Source organism: Scyliorhinus torazame, chromosome 9 (genome assembly GCF_047496885.1).
Source record: "Scyliorhinus torazame isolate Kashiwa2021f chromosome 9, sScyTor2.1, whole genome shotgun sequence".
NCBI classification, from domain to species: Eukaryota; Metazoa; Chordata; class Chondrichthyes; order Carcharhiniformes; family Scyliorhinidae; genus Scyliorhinus; species Scyliorhinus torazame.
Window position 1 is genome coordinate 142,016,799 of NC_092715.1, and position 16,394 is coordinate 142,033,192.

Consider the following 16,394-nt stretch of genomic DNA (forward strand, 5'->3'; position numbering starts at 1 on the left):
GTCGGGGGAGGTGGGACACCAGAAGGGCCCCCGCACCATCACCAACAGCTCCTGGAAGACACAAGATAAGATGCATGAATGCATCGCGAGCCATGGTAATGGGGGCGGTGTGGGGGTGCTGGGGGCGGTGTGGGGGTGATGGGGGCAGTGTGGGGGTGGTGGAGGCGGAGTGGGGGTGGTGGGGGCGGTGTGGGGATGATGGAGGCGGTGTGGGGGTGGTGGGGGCGGTGTGGGGGTGATGGGGGTGGTGTGGGGGTGGTGGGGGTGGTGTGGGGGTGGTGGGGGCGGTGTGGGAGTGGTGGGGGTGGTGGGGGCGGTGTGGGAGTGGTGGGGGCGGTGTGGGGGTGGTGGGGGTGGTGGGGGCGGTGTGGGGGTGGTGGGGGTGGTGTGGGGTTGGTGGGGGCGGTGTGGGGGTGGTGGAGGCGGTGTGGGGTGATGGAGGCGGTGTGGGGGTGGTGGGGGCGGTGTGGGGGTGATGGAGGCGGTGTGGGGGTGGTGGGGGCGGTGTGTGGGTGATGCGGCGGTGTGGGGGTGATGGAGGCGGTGTGGGGGTAGTGGGGGCGGTGTGGGAGTGGTGGCGGTGTGGGGTGATGGAGGCGGTGTGGGGGTGGGGGTGATGGGGGCGGTGTAGGGGTGGTGGGGGTGGTGTGGGGGTGGTGGGGGCAGTCTGGGGGTGATGGGGGCAGTGTGGGGGTGATGGAGGTGTTGTGGGGGTGGGGGTGGTGGGGGCAATGTGGGGGTGGTGGGGGCAGTGTGGGAGTGGTGGCGGTGTGGGGGTGATGGAGGCAGTGTGGGGGTGATGGAGGCGGTGTGGGGGTGGGGGTGGTGAGGGCGGTGTAGGGGTGGTGGGGGTGGAGTTGGGGCGGTGTGGGAGTGGTGGGGGCGGCGTGGGGGTGGTGTGGGCGGTGTGGGGTGATGGGGTAGTGTGGGTGTGGTGGGGGTGGTCAGGGCAGTGTGGGGGTGGTGGTGTGGGGGTGATGGGGTGGTGTGGGGGTGATTGGGGGTGGTGGGGGCGGTGTGGGGTTGGTGGGGAGGTGTGGGGGTAATGGGGGCAGTGTGGGGGTAATGGGGGCGGTGTGTGGGTGGTCGGGGCGGTGTGGTGGTGATGGGGTGGTGTGGGGGTGATGGGGGTGATTGGGGTAGTGTGGGTGTGTTGGGGTAGTGTGGGTGTGTTGGGGGTGGTGTGGGGGTGGTGGGGGTGGTGTGGGGCTAATGGGTGAGGTGTGGGGGTGATGGGACGGTGTGGGGGTGATGGGGCGGTGTGGGGTAATGGGGGCGGTGTGAGGTAATTGGGGCGGTGTGGGGGTGATGGGGCGGTGTGGGGGTGATGAGGCGGGGTGGGGGTGAAGGGGCGGTGTGGGAGTGATGACTGCGATGTGGGGTAACGGGGCGGTGTGGGGGTGATGGGGGTGATGTGGGGGTGATGGGGCGGTGTGGGGGTGATGGGGCGGTGTCGGAGTGATTTGGGCGGTGTGGGTGTGAAGGAGCGGTGTGGGGGTGATGGGGGCGGTGTGGGGTAATGGCAGCGGTGTGGGGGTGATGGGGGCGGTGTGAGGGTGATGGGGTGTTGTGGGGTAATGGGGGCGGTGTGAGGGTGATGGGGTGGTGTGGGGGTGATGAGGCATTGTGGGGATTGTGGGGGCGGTGTGGGGGTGATGGGGGCGGTGTAAGGGTGATGGGGCGGTGTGGGGGTGATAAGGCGGTGTGGGGATTGTGGGGGCGGTGTGGGGGTGATGAGGGTGGTGTGGGGGTAATGGGCGCGGTGTGAGGGTGATGGGGCAGTGTGGGGTGATGGGGGCGGTGTGCGGTTGGTGGGGGCGGTGTCGGTGTGATGGGGGTGGTGTGGGGGTAATGGGGGGGCGGTGTGAGGGTGGTGGGAGCTGTGTGGGTGTGATGAGGCGGTGTGGGGGTGATGGGGGCGGTGTGGCGGTGGTGGGGGCGGTTTGTGGGTAATGGTGTGGTGTGGGGGTAATGGGGACGGTGTGGGGGTGGTGGGGGCGGTGTGGCGGTGGTGGGGGCGGTGTGGGGGTGGTGGGGGCGGTGTGGAGGTAATGGGGACGGTGTGGGGGCGATGTGGCGGTGGTGGGTGCGGTGTGGGGGTGGTGGGGGCGGTGTGGGGGTAACGGGGATGGTGTGGGGGTGGTGGGGGCAGTGTGGGGGTAATGGGGGCGGTGTGGGGGTGGTGTGGGGGTAATGGGGACGGTGTGGGGATGGTGGGGCGGTGTGGGGGTAATGGGGGCGGTGTGGCGGTGGTGGGGGCGGTGTGGGGGCGGTGGGGGCGGTGTGGGGGTAATGAGGACGGTGTGGGGGTGGTGGGGCGGTGTGGGGTTAATGGGGACGGTGTGGGGGTGGTGGGGGCGGTGTGTGGGTATTGGGGGCGGTTTGGGGGTGGTGGGGGCAGCATGGGGGTAATGGGGGTGGTGTGGGGGTGGTGGTGGAGGGCGTGACACGTGCCATGGGGTACCACAACTCAATGGAGTCTCACTTCCTGAGGCAATGCCGACCTCCACCCTGGCGACTGCCCTTTCTTCGGGACTGCCGACCTTGTCCAGTGCCCTCTGCTCTGCTGCGGTGAGTGGTCCCAGGTCTGGCGGTCCCCCTCCAGTCTTCTCCCGCTCCCGGCGGTTCTGAGAGGCCGTCATGTGGTGCAGAGTGGGGGTTTGGTCACCTTCCACTTTGGGTAGGTGGGTGGAGTCACAGGTATGTGGAATGGGGGTTGGTGCTCGGGGCACAGTGTTGCCTACTAACCTGGCCACCCTGAGGAGGTCGTACAGTTTCTTCCGACACTCCTGGCTGGTCCAGACAGTGTTGCGCACAGCGCTGACCACCACTGCCACCTGTATCCAGGCCCGGGGAACGACGATGGCTGGCAGCCTTCATCCCACCCCGGGGCGCATGCTCACCTGCCTCTCCTCCCCGGCATGTCGCAAGGTCCCCAGTTCCATGTTGGTGCACCTCGGGATCGCGTATCTTGCTGCCATTTTGTTAGTTGGGATGGTGTGCGTGGGGAGTGAGTTGTATATGTGGCTGCAGTTGTCAGCCTCCTGAGTGTCAATCACATATCTGGTGAATCCAGCACTGTTTCCCATTGGAATCGATTGTGTTCCACGTGGCGCCGGTGCTAGCCCCTTAACAGTCATTGAATTGGTCCAGGTGCGATGCCAGTTTTGCGGTTGTAGAAGTCCCCGAATTCTTTCCCAACGTTAACGTTAAGGGCGCAATTCTCTGACCTCGTTATGCTCGCACTCACGCGAAACGAGGCAGGAGAATACGGGAGCGGCCAAAATGAGAACCGCACCAGGCGCCAAACAGTTTGCGAAGGGCGAGGGGGCTGGAGGGAGGCGTGGTGGTCATATGGAGAGTTGGAGGGTGGATACTTCCTTGGGGGTGGACAGGTCTCGGGTGGGGGTGCGAGGGGTGTGTGAGGGGTGTTGATGTCTATTCACTTATGCGCCCAGGTGTAGGTTGTTGACCTTTTTTTGACACTGGAGATCTGTCCTCCTGGTTGCATTCCTGGCGCTCACAGCTGCTGTTAGCTCACCCCAGGCAGCACTGGTTGTCTTACGGTTAACCCTCCGGGACCCTCGGGGGAACAGGATATCCCTCCTAGCCTCCAATGCGTCTAGGAGCCTCCCTAGGTCAGCGTCCCTGAATCTTGGGAATAGTCTCCTTGGAACCATTGTTGCGAGCTGGCTGGGTCAAGCAGGTGCTACTCGAGCTGGCAAGCGCGGTGCCTGTGAATCAGGTGGTGAGCCTTCATTTGCGGCGAGAAGCCTATGGGCCCTCGTTAAGTGGATCAATTAACGTTGAATAGCATTGCAGGCCTCGCTGGGCTGAGCGCCTGGAAGCCCGCGACAATTCCTGCTCGCTACAACACTTAAGAAATCTTTCCAGAGAACCCCGCCCAATGTCTCAACAACGGAGAATCCCCCCCGCATATGTTTGGCAGGCATGAACATTTTGTGAAGAATGATATAAGTACAAGTCATTCCACAATTCCAACTGCTTCTCCAAATTGGCTTTGTACGAGCTGGCATCAGAAATTTCCCATCAAATGTTTTGAGTGAATTTGATACCATGGAAATTATCCATGAATTTTATAATATCTGAGGACATTCAACATTCTAAGGGTATAAATGTAATTCCTGTTTGAAGAACCCCGGGGCGTCATTCTCCGACCCCCCAGCAGGTTGGAGAATGGCCGTTGGCCACCGTGAATCCCGCCCACGCCGGTTGCCGAAGTCTCCGGTACTGGATATTCGGAGGGGGCGGGAATCGGGCCGCGCCGGTTGGCGGGCCCCCCCCCGCTCGATTCTCCGGCCCGAATGGACCGAAGTCCCGCCGATAAATTGCCTGTCCCGCCAGCGTAAATTAAAGTACCTATTTACCGGCGGGACAAGGCGGCGTGGGCGGGCTCCGGGGTCCTGGGGGGGGGCGCGGGGCGATCTGACCCCGGGGGTGCCCCCACGGTGGCCTGGCCCGCGATTGGGGCCCACCGATCCGCGGGCGGGCCTGTGCCATGGGGGCACTCTTTCCCTTCCGCCTCCGCAACGGTCTCCATCATGGCGGAGGCGGAAGAGACTCTCCCCACTGCGCATGCGCGGGAAACTGTCAGCGGCCGCTGACGCTCCCGCGCATGCGCCGCTCCGACATGTCATTTCCGCGCCAGCTGGCGGGGCAACAAAGGCCGTTTCCGCCAGCTGGCGGGGCGGAAATCCCACCGGCGTCGGCCTAGCCCCTCAATGTTGGGGCTCGGCCCCCAAAGATGCGGAGCATTCCGCACCTTTGGGGCGGCGCGATACCCGTCTGATTGGCGCCGTTTTGGGCGCCAGTCGGCGGACATCGTGCCGTTTGGGGAGAATTTCGCCCGGGCCCATCTTCAAAAAATATATAATTGCTACAAATAGAATATTTTAATTTTTATTTGACTTAAAATAATAACAGAGGACGATGTGTTCAAATTTATGAAGTTAAAAGTATTGTGATACGTAGCTGAGATTTCATAGGAGACTGAGAAATACAACCATATTAAAATGCATTTCCACTTTCTCATAGGAGTTTGTCCGGCTCACTATTTCAGATACCTTGACGACCGTCATAACTATACTAATTGGAGATTTCCTCCGTGCTGTTTTTGTCAGATTTATTAATTACTGTTGGTGTTGGGACCTGGAATATGGATTTGTAAGTACTAACTAATTATGATTTTATGTCCAGATACACACATACATACAATTACTACATGCAATGTAATATGAGAAACTGTAATTTGTAATAATTGCTTGGAATAAACCATTGAATAAGAACTATTATTTTTGTCTAGCCTTCCTATGCAGAATTTGATATCAGTGGGAATGTTTTAGGTCTGATCTTCAATCAAGGCATGATATGGTGAGTGAGCATAAAGGTAATACTTTGATTGTTTTCAGAGACATTCATAAGACTTCTCATGCTTCACCCGGTCGTCCTGAGGAAGCTGGGAGCCATGGGAGTCCATGAGCAAATCCTATGTACTCCAGTTTCAAGATTCATGTATGAAATGAGATGGGAGATTCATTGGATTTGCCTTTTTTAAATAGAAAAACCTCCTATTCAACATTGTCATCATTTATGTATTGAATGACATCATAAGGAATGGTTTCAGAACACCAGGGGCGAGATTCCCCTCGTCTTTACCGATCTATGACTATTCTCCATGTAGTTTGAGTATCTTGGGCGAGATTCTCCGACCCCCCGCCGGGTCGGAGAATCGCCGGGGGCTAGCGTGAATCCCGCCCCCGCCGGTTGCCGAATTCTCTGGCACCGGAGATTCGGCGGGGGCGGGAATCGTGCCGCGCCGGTTGGCGCCCCCCACCCCTCCCGGCGATTCTCCAGCCCGAATGGGCCGAAGTCCCGCTGCTAGAATGCCTGTCCCGCCGGCGTGGATTAAACCACCTCTCTTACCGGCGGGGCAAGGCGGCGCGGGCAGGCTCCAGGGTCCTGGGGGGGGGCGCGGGGCGATCTGGCCCCGGGGGGTGCCCCCACGGTGGCCTGGCCCACGATCGGGACCCACCGATCCGCAGGCAGGCCTGTGCTGTGGGGGCACTCTTTTCCTTCCGCCCTCGCCACGGTCTCCACCATGGCGGAGGCGGAAGAGACTCCCTCCACTGCGCATGCGCGGGGATGCCGTGAGTGGCCACTGACGCTCCCGCGCATGCGCCGCCCGGCAATGTCATTTCTGCGCCAGCTGGCGGGGCACCAAAGGCCTTTCCCACCAGCTGGCGGGGCGGAAATCAGTCCGGCGCGGGCCTAACCCCTCAAGGTTAGGGCTCGGCCGGTCAGGATGCGGAGACTTCCGTACCTTTGGGGAGGCACAATGCCGGACTGATTTGCGCCTTTTTTGGCGCCGGTCGGCGGACATCGTGCCAATTACGGAGTATTTCGCACCAAAACTGTGCACATTACCATTTGCTGTCTCCTTTAGTGGGAGCATATGATGGTAGAATATTCTAGATTGTGGATGCCTCTACAACTACCCTCTATACCTTATCATGACTGTCAGGAGCGAAATTTCTGTGGAGTGATATTGATATCAATAACTTCATTGCAGTGTTAATGTAAGCCTTCTTGTGACATTAATAAAGATTAATATTATTACTGTTACGATCCCAAACCAGACCCCAACAGTGGCTAGGATACTGGACAGAAACACCAATATTATATTTTAATTTTGTAAGACTGTGAGGAAAGGATACTTTGCCCCGGCAGTGATTGCACAAAGAAATAGGGATATGGTATATTAAAACAAACTTTATTACGACCAGTGTATTAAAATCTTTAGCATCACACCAGAAAATAGCTTACAATTACCCCTTAAACAATATTACTCAATGCAGCGAATGCAATACCCTTAATTGCTATCTTTATTCCCACTTGGACAACAAGAAAATAAATACCAATGGCACAGAGGAATTCTAGCTTTACAGAGTTACCCTTTGAGGAAGAGATTTTTGACACTGCTTTACAGAAAATATCTAAGTCCGGTCAGACCCATCCAGAAATTTTGGCTGGATGTCTTCAAAAGCTGTTTTCACTGGCTTGCTTCAGCTCACCCTAGTCCTCAGACAAGTCTGCAATGATTTAAATATAGTTAATCGCTTTTAACTTAGTTACAGTGAGAGAAGAACTGTTTCACTGTGCACACCTTCAGCCAGATCAGAACTGAACTGAAAATGTTTTCTCAAAAAGCCTTAGCTCTGCCCAGCAATGACATAATCTCACCACGCTGAAAATGAATTAACTCCCCAGGGAATCCCCTTCATCAAAACAAAATTGCATTTTTATGATGGTTAATTGTACCTCTGGCTCCCAAAAGCGTTGTTGGATTAACAATGCCAAAATTGCTCCTTAGTGTCCAAATATGTGAAGGTTAGGTGTGGTTACGGGCTAGGGTCTGGAGTGGGCCTAAGTAGGGTGCCCTTTCAGAGGGTTGGTGCAGCCCTGATGGACCGAATGGCCTCCTTCTGCATTGTAAGGATTTTTCCCACTCCATTAATGCCTCTTAAAATGAACACAGCTGGATTAATGATCATTGTGGATCTTACGCATCTATTTAGAATATTGCTGATCCAACAAAAACAGAAAAATGTTTGAGAAAATTCTCCATGTTGTTTTCCACTGTATTTCCCAGTGGTAATAACTCAATTGGGATATATCCATTACTTGAATATCTAGCTATTAATGCCATCCTTTATCATTGCAATGTGTAAGATATGCTGAATAAATATATCAACCAAGTTCCAAAAGACGTGCTTGTTAGGTGAATTGGACATTCTGAATTCTCCCTCTGTGTATCCGAACAGGCGCCGGAATGTGGCGACTAGGGGCTTTTCACAGTAACTTTATTGCAATGTTAATGTAAGCCGACTTGTGACAATAAAGATAAAATAAAAAAGGGGCACAATTTCAAAATAAGGGGGATACCACCTTGGGATCAAAATGAGGAGGAATTTCTTTACCCAGAGGGTTGTGAATCTTTGGAATGTTCTACTCCAGAGGGCTGCGGAAGCTCAGTCGTTGACTATGTTGAAGGTAGAGATTGATAGATGTCCGATTAACAATAACATAAAGGGTTATGGGGATATTGGGTGTAAAAGATATTGAAGTGTCTGGTCAGCAATGATCGTATTAATGGCGGAGCAGGCCCGGCAGGCTGAATTGCCTCCTCCTGTTCCTATGTTCCTACAGCTATCTCAAAGAGAAAAACTTACGGCTCATTTAAATATCCGGACATCAAATTCACCCGGCGCACACTACTCACTGGCCGCGCCTGGGAGACCTCGCCAGGATGCTATTTAGTACAGATCCACACAAACGTGACCAGTCGTGATGGAACCTGGGGGGTTCTCCAAGGCCATTGGAAACACCCCGGATAGTCGAGGCAGGGCTTGGTGGCATGCTGGCACTCCCTCTGGCACCTGGACACCTTGGCACTGCCAACCAGGCACCTTGGCAGTGCAACCCTGGTACCCTGACAGTGCCACCCTGGCACTGCCAGGGTGCCACGCTGCAGTTCCTGGGTGCCAGGGTACCAGGTTGTAACTGTCAGACATGCGGTTTCCATGGCCCTCCCCAAGGTTGTGGGGGGGGGGGGGTGTCTGTGAGTGGTCACAAATACAAGAGGGGGGGGTCTGAAAGATCGGGGCTGCCAGACAAAATGGCACCTCGACCTATGATATCCCTCTAAGTGCGGCCTTAGCAGGGAGAAACTCCCTGAGGCCAAAAGAAGCAGCAAAGTGCCGTTGGATAGTGAGGTGTCTCTGCGCTACGGCTGGCGAGATACACCCCATTAAACATGCCGTTCAGCAAACTTTAACTTGTGTCCGCTGAATTGCGCCCACTATTTGTTTACATTTGTTTCTTGGTTTGTGCTCATCAATGCATCCTCAACAGCATTTATGTAAGATTAATTAAGCAGTAAACTTCCTCGTTGAGTTTAATTTCTAATTGTGGAGACATGATTTGAACATTTTCTTATCTCTGTAAGATAGTGTGTCAAGCAATAATTCTGATATTTTTTTCCTTAGGATGGGTGCCTTTTATGCTCCGTGTCTTCCAGCTATCAATGTTCTACGTCTTCTGGCCTCCATGTATCTGCAGTGTTGGGCAGTCATGTGCACCAATGTTCCACATGAGCGTGTGTTCAAGGCTTCAAGATCAAATAACTTCTACATGGCCATGTTGCTGATCATCTTGTTCCTGTCAACACTGCCTGCAGTTTACACCATTGTCTCAATACCACCGTCCTTTGATTGTGGTCCATTTAGGTGAATAACATTGCTTGGAAATTGGCCAATCATCTAATGATATTCTCACTTATCATCGCACATGCATTTTCCAGCAGGAGTCTCTGGGCAGCTGAGATAGACTCATTCAGAATAGATTAAAATAAAACCTAAGACCTTCTGGACTATTAACACTTACACAGAATTTCTTCAGGGGTTTTCTGGAGGGAGATCAGCAGAATTCCAAGAGGAAAGATGCAGATAGTTTAAAAACTGTCTTTTACATGCTATTTATCCAACAGCTTTGCAGGTTATAGCGGGAGATAAGGAGAGGTTCAGGACAATTAGCCTTACAAAATTAACTATCACGGAAACTTTTCATGCCATCAACTTTTAACTTGAGGCCACAGCAAGCATCATGGCAAATTTAAATCAAATACAATTCCTAAATGTAAATAATTTCTATTTTACAGTGGCAAAGAAAGAATGTTTGATGTTATTCAAGAAACTCTGGACAGTGACTTTCCAGCATGGTTTGGGAAAGTTTTCACTGCTGCCACCAATCCTGGTTTGATTCTGTCTTTCATTTTACTCATGGTGTAAGTAATTTCGGCTCAAATATTTGTGTAATAAATAATTGGTCACTTGGAACCGCTTATTTTCTATTATCTATAAATATTTCCAAGTATTTTGTAAATTTTGAACTTATAGCTTCTGGAGTCTGTTTCAATAAACCTCCTTAAAAGAGGGTTATTTAGTAGCTCAGCTGCTAAGGCAACAGTTCTTGAGTTACACACACCAAGCGACCCCAGGTTTGAGCACTTGTTTGTGGTGAATTAGATGATCTTAAGCAGGGGCAGCGGGGAAGCTACATATGTTCAATGTTCTTTAGTAAGGGACTAAAATTGCCCTGGATCACTAGCCCAGTGTCTCTGTTGCAAGATTTTATTTTTGGTATGAGGATTGTATTTGTCACATCTGTGTTTTCTCTGTGACTGAACAATGTACTGACATTGCTAGGGATCATGGATAACTTGCTGACTTGGACAAGGTATCACAGGCAACTAACAACTATAGCCTAATAGAACTTCAACAGATCAGGAGGGGTGAAAATGAGCAGAAACATTGAAAAGGATGTCATAACAAAAACATTACAGATATGGCTGTCTCATTTAATTTCATACATTTACATTTGGGAATAGTTGTTTCTAAAAAGACCCCCGGTGTCATTGATTTAGAATCATAAGACCATAAACCATAGGAGCAGAATCAAACCACTCGGCCTATCGAGTCTGCTCCGCCACTCAATCATGGCTGATATTTTTCTCATTCCCATTGTCCTGCCTTCTCCCCATAACCCTTACTCCCCGAATTAATCAAGAACCTATCAGTCTCTGTCTCAAAGACACTCAGTGAATTGGCCTCCACAGCCTTCTGCGGCAAAGAGTTCCACAGATTCACCACCCTCTGGTTGAAGAAATTCCTCCTCATCTCTGTTTAAAGGATTGTTCCTTTAGTCTGAGATTGTGTCCTCTGGTCCTAGTTTTTCCGACAAGTGGGAACATCCTCTCCACATCCACTCTATCCAGGCCTCAGAGTATCCTGTCAGATCACCAAAAAGCTTTATGACTTGATCATGAGAAAAGTACAGGTAGATTTTATACATTTGTGGTTCAAGTGTTAATTTTGATGAATGATAAAATCCCATGGGGCATGTTGTTCCTTTGCAGTTTGGCTATCTATTATCTTCAAACAACCTCTGAATCATATAAGGCTGCAAACTTGGAATTAAAGAAGAAACTACAAAATGTAGGTATTCAGCTTATCAAAGGAATGTTTTGTAGAAGTACCCCATGTGCCTAAATATTATAAACGTAAATCATAGATTAAACAACATGTTCCAATTGTCCATTGTCACTATCATTTATTGTCAGAATGACTAGGCAGTGGTTGAGTGAGAGAGACACTTTTGTATGTTTTTTTGTTATTAGGTTCTACTGCAATATTATTGCATGCATTGCAACATGTCTGCTTGTAATAGGAATTCTGTACCTTTAGCAAATCTTAGTCCAAAGGAACTCACTGGAAAGAGAAAGGGATTTGGTAAAATGTGGGTCTCTGGGGGGACTTGCTGACAGCTCCATGAATTCAGGGTGCCCCCCTCGGGATTGGGGTGGCCTGGCTCAGGCTGCTATTGCTGCAGTATTTGTTTTAAATGCACCCATTTGGTACAGGCTACAGGCCCCTGGCTGCTCACTCTGCGGACTGCTCACTGTGTCCTGTAAATGTTCACAGAGCCTCTGGTCATTTGGGAGCCCACCCAGGCCATCCCTCTGGAAACCCTCAGACCCCAGCTGGTCCAACAATGGGCATGGCCAAGATCAATCAGTGACAGACCAGGTGCTGTCACTCCTCAGTGCACTCATCAGAAGAGCAGCCCCACTTCAGGGGAAGCAGGGGAATAGCAGAGCTCAGCCCAAACAAAGGACACATGTACAGTGGCCTTTGGAACCCTCCCTGACACACTGCCCTCTCATCAATGACACTATCAGCTAGTCCATTCCACAGGACCAGCTGTCTCCAAGCCGTGCCTGCCCACTATGCCCCTGGTCCCATCCATCCTACCCCCGGTCAGTTTGTCACAACTTGTGTGACGCACCCAGGACCTACATCACACTGCAACTACGCTGCCAGCAGACGTCCCTATCTCACCCCCATCTGTAGGACCTGCCCACACACAAACCTCTAAGCATGGAGGTGATTGGTGGCACACGGTGACCCTATCCACTGCACATTCAGGTTCACCCTGTTGGCGGCATTACACATGGCCCACCCAATGAGGACACCCATAGTAGACGCCATTGGGGAGACAGGACAGGGACTACAGAGCCTATTGCTGACATGGGTTGCAGCAGCCACCTGTATCCCTGTTGACAGGGATGGGTGGTGAGGATAGAGACTCTCCGGTGTCACTCACTGATTGGCACAAGGGTGGAATGTGGGGGGAGACTCGGGAGGAATGGCTGAGGGGTGGGGTGGGTTTGGAAGGGACATGTGGAGCTGGAGGGTGGAGTTAAAGTGCAACTCTGTGTTACCATGTAGCCTGTTGGAGTTGGATGGGCAAGGGGATACTCATCTTGCCAATATTGATGTGTTGGGTGTTCTGGATCACATACAGGTCACCAACACTTGAAGTAGTGCAACACTATTTTATTAAAAGGTTAACTATTTAAACATACTTGAACTGTGGGTAAATACGATACCAGCTTTAACTAAAGACCTTTGCCTTGTCCTAACCAGTTGATGCACTCAGCACATGGTGAATGTCTCTGTTGCAGGCTGTGAGCTCTGTGTTCCTAGCTAGCTGCTACTCGAATGAGCGGGAACTCTGATGTCCCCTGTCTTTATAGTGTGTATGCTCTCACTGGTGATTGGCTGCGGTGTTGTGTATGTTGATTGGTCTTACTGTGTGTCCATCAGTGTGTGTCTGCATCATGATATACTGGTGTATATTATGACTAACATGTCTTCTCTTTTCCCACCTGTGGAGAGTGAATTTCGGAGTACAGCCAGGAATGCTTGCTACCCCCCTGGCCACAGCTGCTATTATGGTCGTACAGGAGCTGGAGCACAGGGCCTGCTCGGGGAGGACCCTGCACAAGAGGAACCTGCTCCAGAAGAGCAGGGGCCAGCTGTTGAGTCTGGAGTGCCGGCTGTCCGACAAGCCAAGGATGAGATGCAAAGGAAGAGCCGCATCAGGGCATGTGTATACCGCCAGCGCCTGTCCTATGAGGAAATGCCAGAACTCTTGTGCCACCAAAGACTTTGGCTAACCAGCGAGATCAGATGCCACCTGTGCCAGATGATGGCACACCTGGCACCGTGAGGGTATGGAGGAGGATACTTGCTCCCAGTGGCCATCAAGGTGACAGTCGCCCTAAACTTTTATGCCTGTGGGCCTTTCCAGGGGGTGAGTGGGGTCCTGTCTGTGATCTCTCACACATCCGTATACAGGTGCGGCTGCACTATGATGGAAGCCCTACGCGCCCGGGCAGCAGACTATATGAACTTCAATCTGGACCAGGCACACCAGGATTCCTGGGTAGCAGGATTTGTCATCATCACTTGCATGCCCCAGGCCCAGGGGATGAACCATGGCACACATAAGAATAATAATAATCGCTTATTGTCACAAGTAGGCTTCAATGAAGTTACTGTGAAAAGCCCCTAGTCGGCACATTCCGGCGCCTGTTCGGTGAGGCTGGTACGGGAATTGAACCCACGCTGCTGTCCTTGTTCTGCATTACAAGCCAGCTTTTAAGCCCACTGTGCTAAACCAGCCCACATACAAGCATCCCCGTACAAGCATCGGCTCATCAGGGGTGCCTTTCATCAATCGGAAGGGCTTCCACTCCCTGAATGTACAGTTGGTGCGTGACCACCAGCTGCACACTATGCACGTCTGTGCCCGATATCCAGGCAGCGTGCACAATGCATATATCCTGGCACACTCATCGGTTCCTGGCACCTTTGAGGTGCTCCCTCGGGTGAGGTGTTGGCTCTTGGTGACAAGGGTCACCCACTGTGGTCTTGGCTAATGATGCGTGTCCGGAGGCCCCGGACTGAAGTGGAGAACCTCTATAACGATGCCCATGCAGCAATCAGGGGCGCCATTGAATGGTGCATCGGCTCCGGTGGGGCTCTCCAATATAGCCCCAGAAGGGTCTCTAGCATCGTGCTGGCCTGCTGCTTCCTACATAACATCACGGAGCAGAAGGAGAACGTGTTGGATGAGGAGGAAGAATGCCAGGCATGGAGCCCGGGCTGGGAACACCAGTGCCACCACACATGAGATAACCTCTTGACCTGCAGATTTTCCGACTAGAAGGCTTGGCCACTGGCATCTCCATCACCCTGTCCCACCTCTCTATGCTCTTCCCACCCCCTCCAACCCCTTCCAAGTGGTGCCCCCTCCCCCATAATCAATCACATCCTCCCCTGTCGCTCCTCCCTTCACTCCATCCCACCACCCCAGCTGGCCCTCCCCCACCCAGGGTCTACCAGCAGCACTACAGGGTGTTTTCCCTAGACAGGCAGTATCAACAGGTCTTGTCAATGGTACAGAAGGTGATGACGACTCACTGTGAGATGAGCTCTGGTCCTCATCGTTTGATAAAGTTGGACTCCTGCCTTCAGGATCACATTCCACTGTCCGCCCGGGTGATCCCTGCATGTGTGCTCGCCATTCCATCTCATGGGCCCATATATCCGCTGGGGTGTTGCGGGGTTATGAAGATACTGAGTGGTGGTGGGTCACTCACTCGATCAGCAACCTTTTTACAATGTGGCCTCACACTTCTGACTCCATTCCCTGCTCCTCTGAGGGTGACACCAGCTGGAATGCTCAATTAACCTGTGCCATCCTCCAGTATCCACACCCCGCACCACCAACCTCCCATACCCCTCCACCTGGCACATCCTCTACATCCAACCCAGCCCATCCCTCACACCCTTTGGTCAGATGATTGAGGCAGGTCGGAATGTTGGTGCAAAGGTGTTTAATCATGACTATATACAATTTTTGGGCCCTGATCTCTACCTCGAACCTATCTGCTGCACTTGCGTCAACTTAACTGGTGTCTAACTTCCTTATTTTACATGTCCTACCATTCCTTCTAGGTGTGACCCCTGACAGCACATCAGATGTGGAGGTGTCCTGCTGCGTATATCGACCTCTGACCTGAGATGCTTTTGGCGATCGTCCTTTGGAGGATCCGGTCCGAGATGGGCCTGGCCATCTTTTGGGTCTCACAGGTGACGAGGTGCCACCCTGTTCTGCCTGCTGCCCATCAGATATGCCATTGCCAGGTGGGGGGTGGGGGATTCAGAAGCACTGAGAGGTTTCAGCACCTCCTCTGTGGGAGGCATCGGCATAGGCCCCAGCACTTACTCCTCCCTCAGGGTGCTCAATGGCCCCTGGGCTACTCTATGGGTTGCAGGTGAGGCCAGAGTGTCTGTAGCTGTTGGCATGTGTGTGCAAGGCACCTGGCCAAAGAGGACCTCACAGGTGTTGGGGTTTGGTGCCGGGTGGGGTGTGAGAGGGATGCAGGCAGGTGGTTTTGATTGGCCTCTATGGGAATGGAGTTGTGATGTGAGGAGTGAAGGATAGGAGTGATGCCCGGAGAACAGAGGTGGTGGCTCACCCGAGTTGCTCTAAGGAGGTTGTTCATCTTCTAGCGACACTGCATGCCAGTCCCCCCATGCCAATCCCCTCCACCTCCGCCCAGGCCCGGTTAACAATCACGGGCGGGAGCCTTCTACTCACCCTGGGGAAGAGGGTGTCCTGCCTCTCCTCCACCGCATTCAACATGGCATTGCTCTTCTCTGGGCCATCTTATTGTCTGGAATGTGTGGGGAGTGGATGCTAAAAGCAGCTCCAGCTTTCCAATCTCTCGCGCCAATTCCAGCCTCAGCAAATGCGACGCCGGCGGAAATGAGAATTGACCTAGATTGACATGGGCAGAATGCTGGTTCATTAGGGTATCCTGAATTGCTCCACAGACAGCGCCCGAAACAGGAATGCGAACTGCAAGCAACTCAATCCTGGTATTAACACTTAGGGCTGGATTCTCCACCCCATGATGCCCGAAATGTGTTTCCTGCTGGTACGGAGAATCGGGCATCAGGTGAACCTTGGCACAGACCCCGGTCGCCGATCCGGACGTGATGCTCCGACCTATCGCTAGCACCTGAATCGAGGTTCATGACCTCATGCCAGTGGGAGGATGTAAATGAATACAAATCGGTCTTTCTGACCCATTTGCATCCATTTAACGAGCCCAGGACTCTGTTCTCCGGCGGTCCATGATTCTCATGTCCCCTGGGCCGAGAATCACATAGGAAAGGATCACTTCTGGTATTTACCAGCATGGCCCTGACGTGGTGGACCTCACTGTGGGCCAAGGGAGTAACTCCTTAAGAAGGTTACCCCCAAAGTCCATCTGTGGGCCACCCTCACCCAACAAAGTACTACTTGATCGCCCTTCCTCTACCAGACCCCCCATGCCCTCCCTGGGATCTCCTTAATAAGGACACCTCCCTCCCCAGGGACCCCATGAATAGGGAGCCCCC

General features: G+C 53.0%; 1 protein-coding gene across 1 annotated transcript in view; it reads left to right on the forward strand.

Moving 5' to 3' along the window:
• tmc1 (transmembrane channel-like 1) overlaps nucleotides 1–16,394 on the forward strand; it is a 153,100-nt gene that overhangs the window by 126,509 nt on the left and 10,197 nt on the right. The window contains exons 14-18 of the mRNA XM_072517636.1: nucleotides 5,056–5,184; nucleotides 5,324–5,391; nucleotides 9,066–9,305; nucleotides 9,737–9,862; nucleotides 10,994–11,072. Of these exons, the coding sequence (XP_072373737.1) occupies nucleotides 5,056–5,184; nucleotides 5,324–5,391; nucleotides 9,066–9,305; nucleotides 9,737–9,862; nucleotides 10,994–11,072 (642 nt within the window). The remainder of the gene's footprint in view (nucleotides 1–5,055; nucleotides 5,185–5,323; nucleotides 5,392–9,065; nucleotides 9,306–9,736; nucleotides 9,863–10,993; nucleotides 11,073–16,394) is intronic.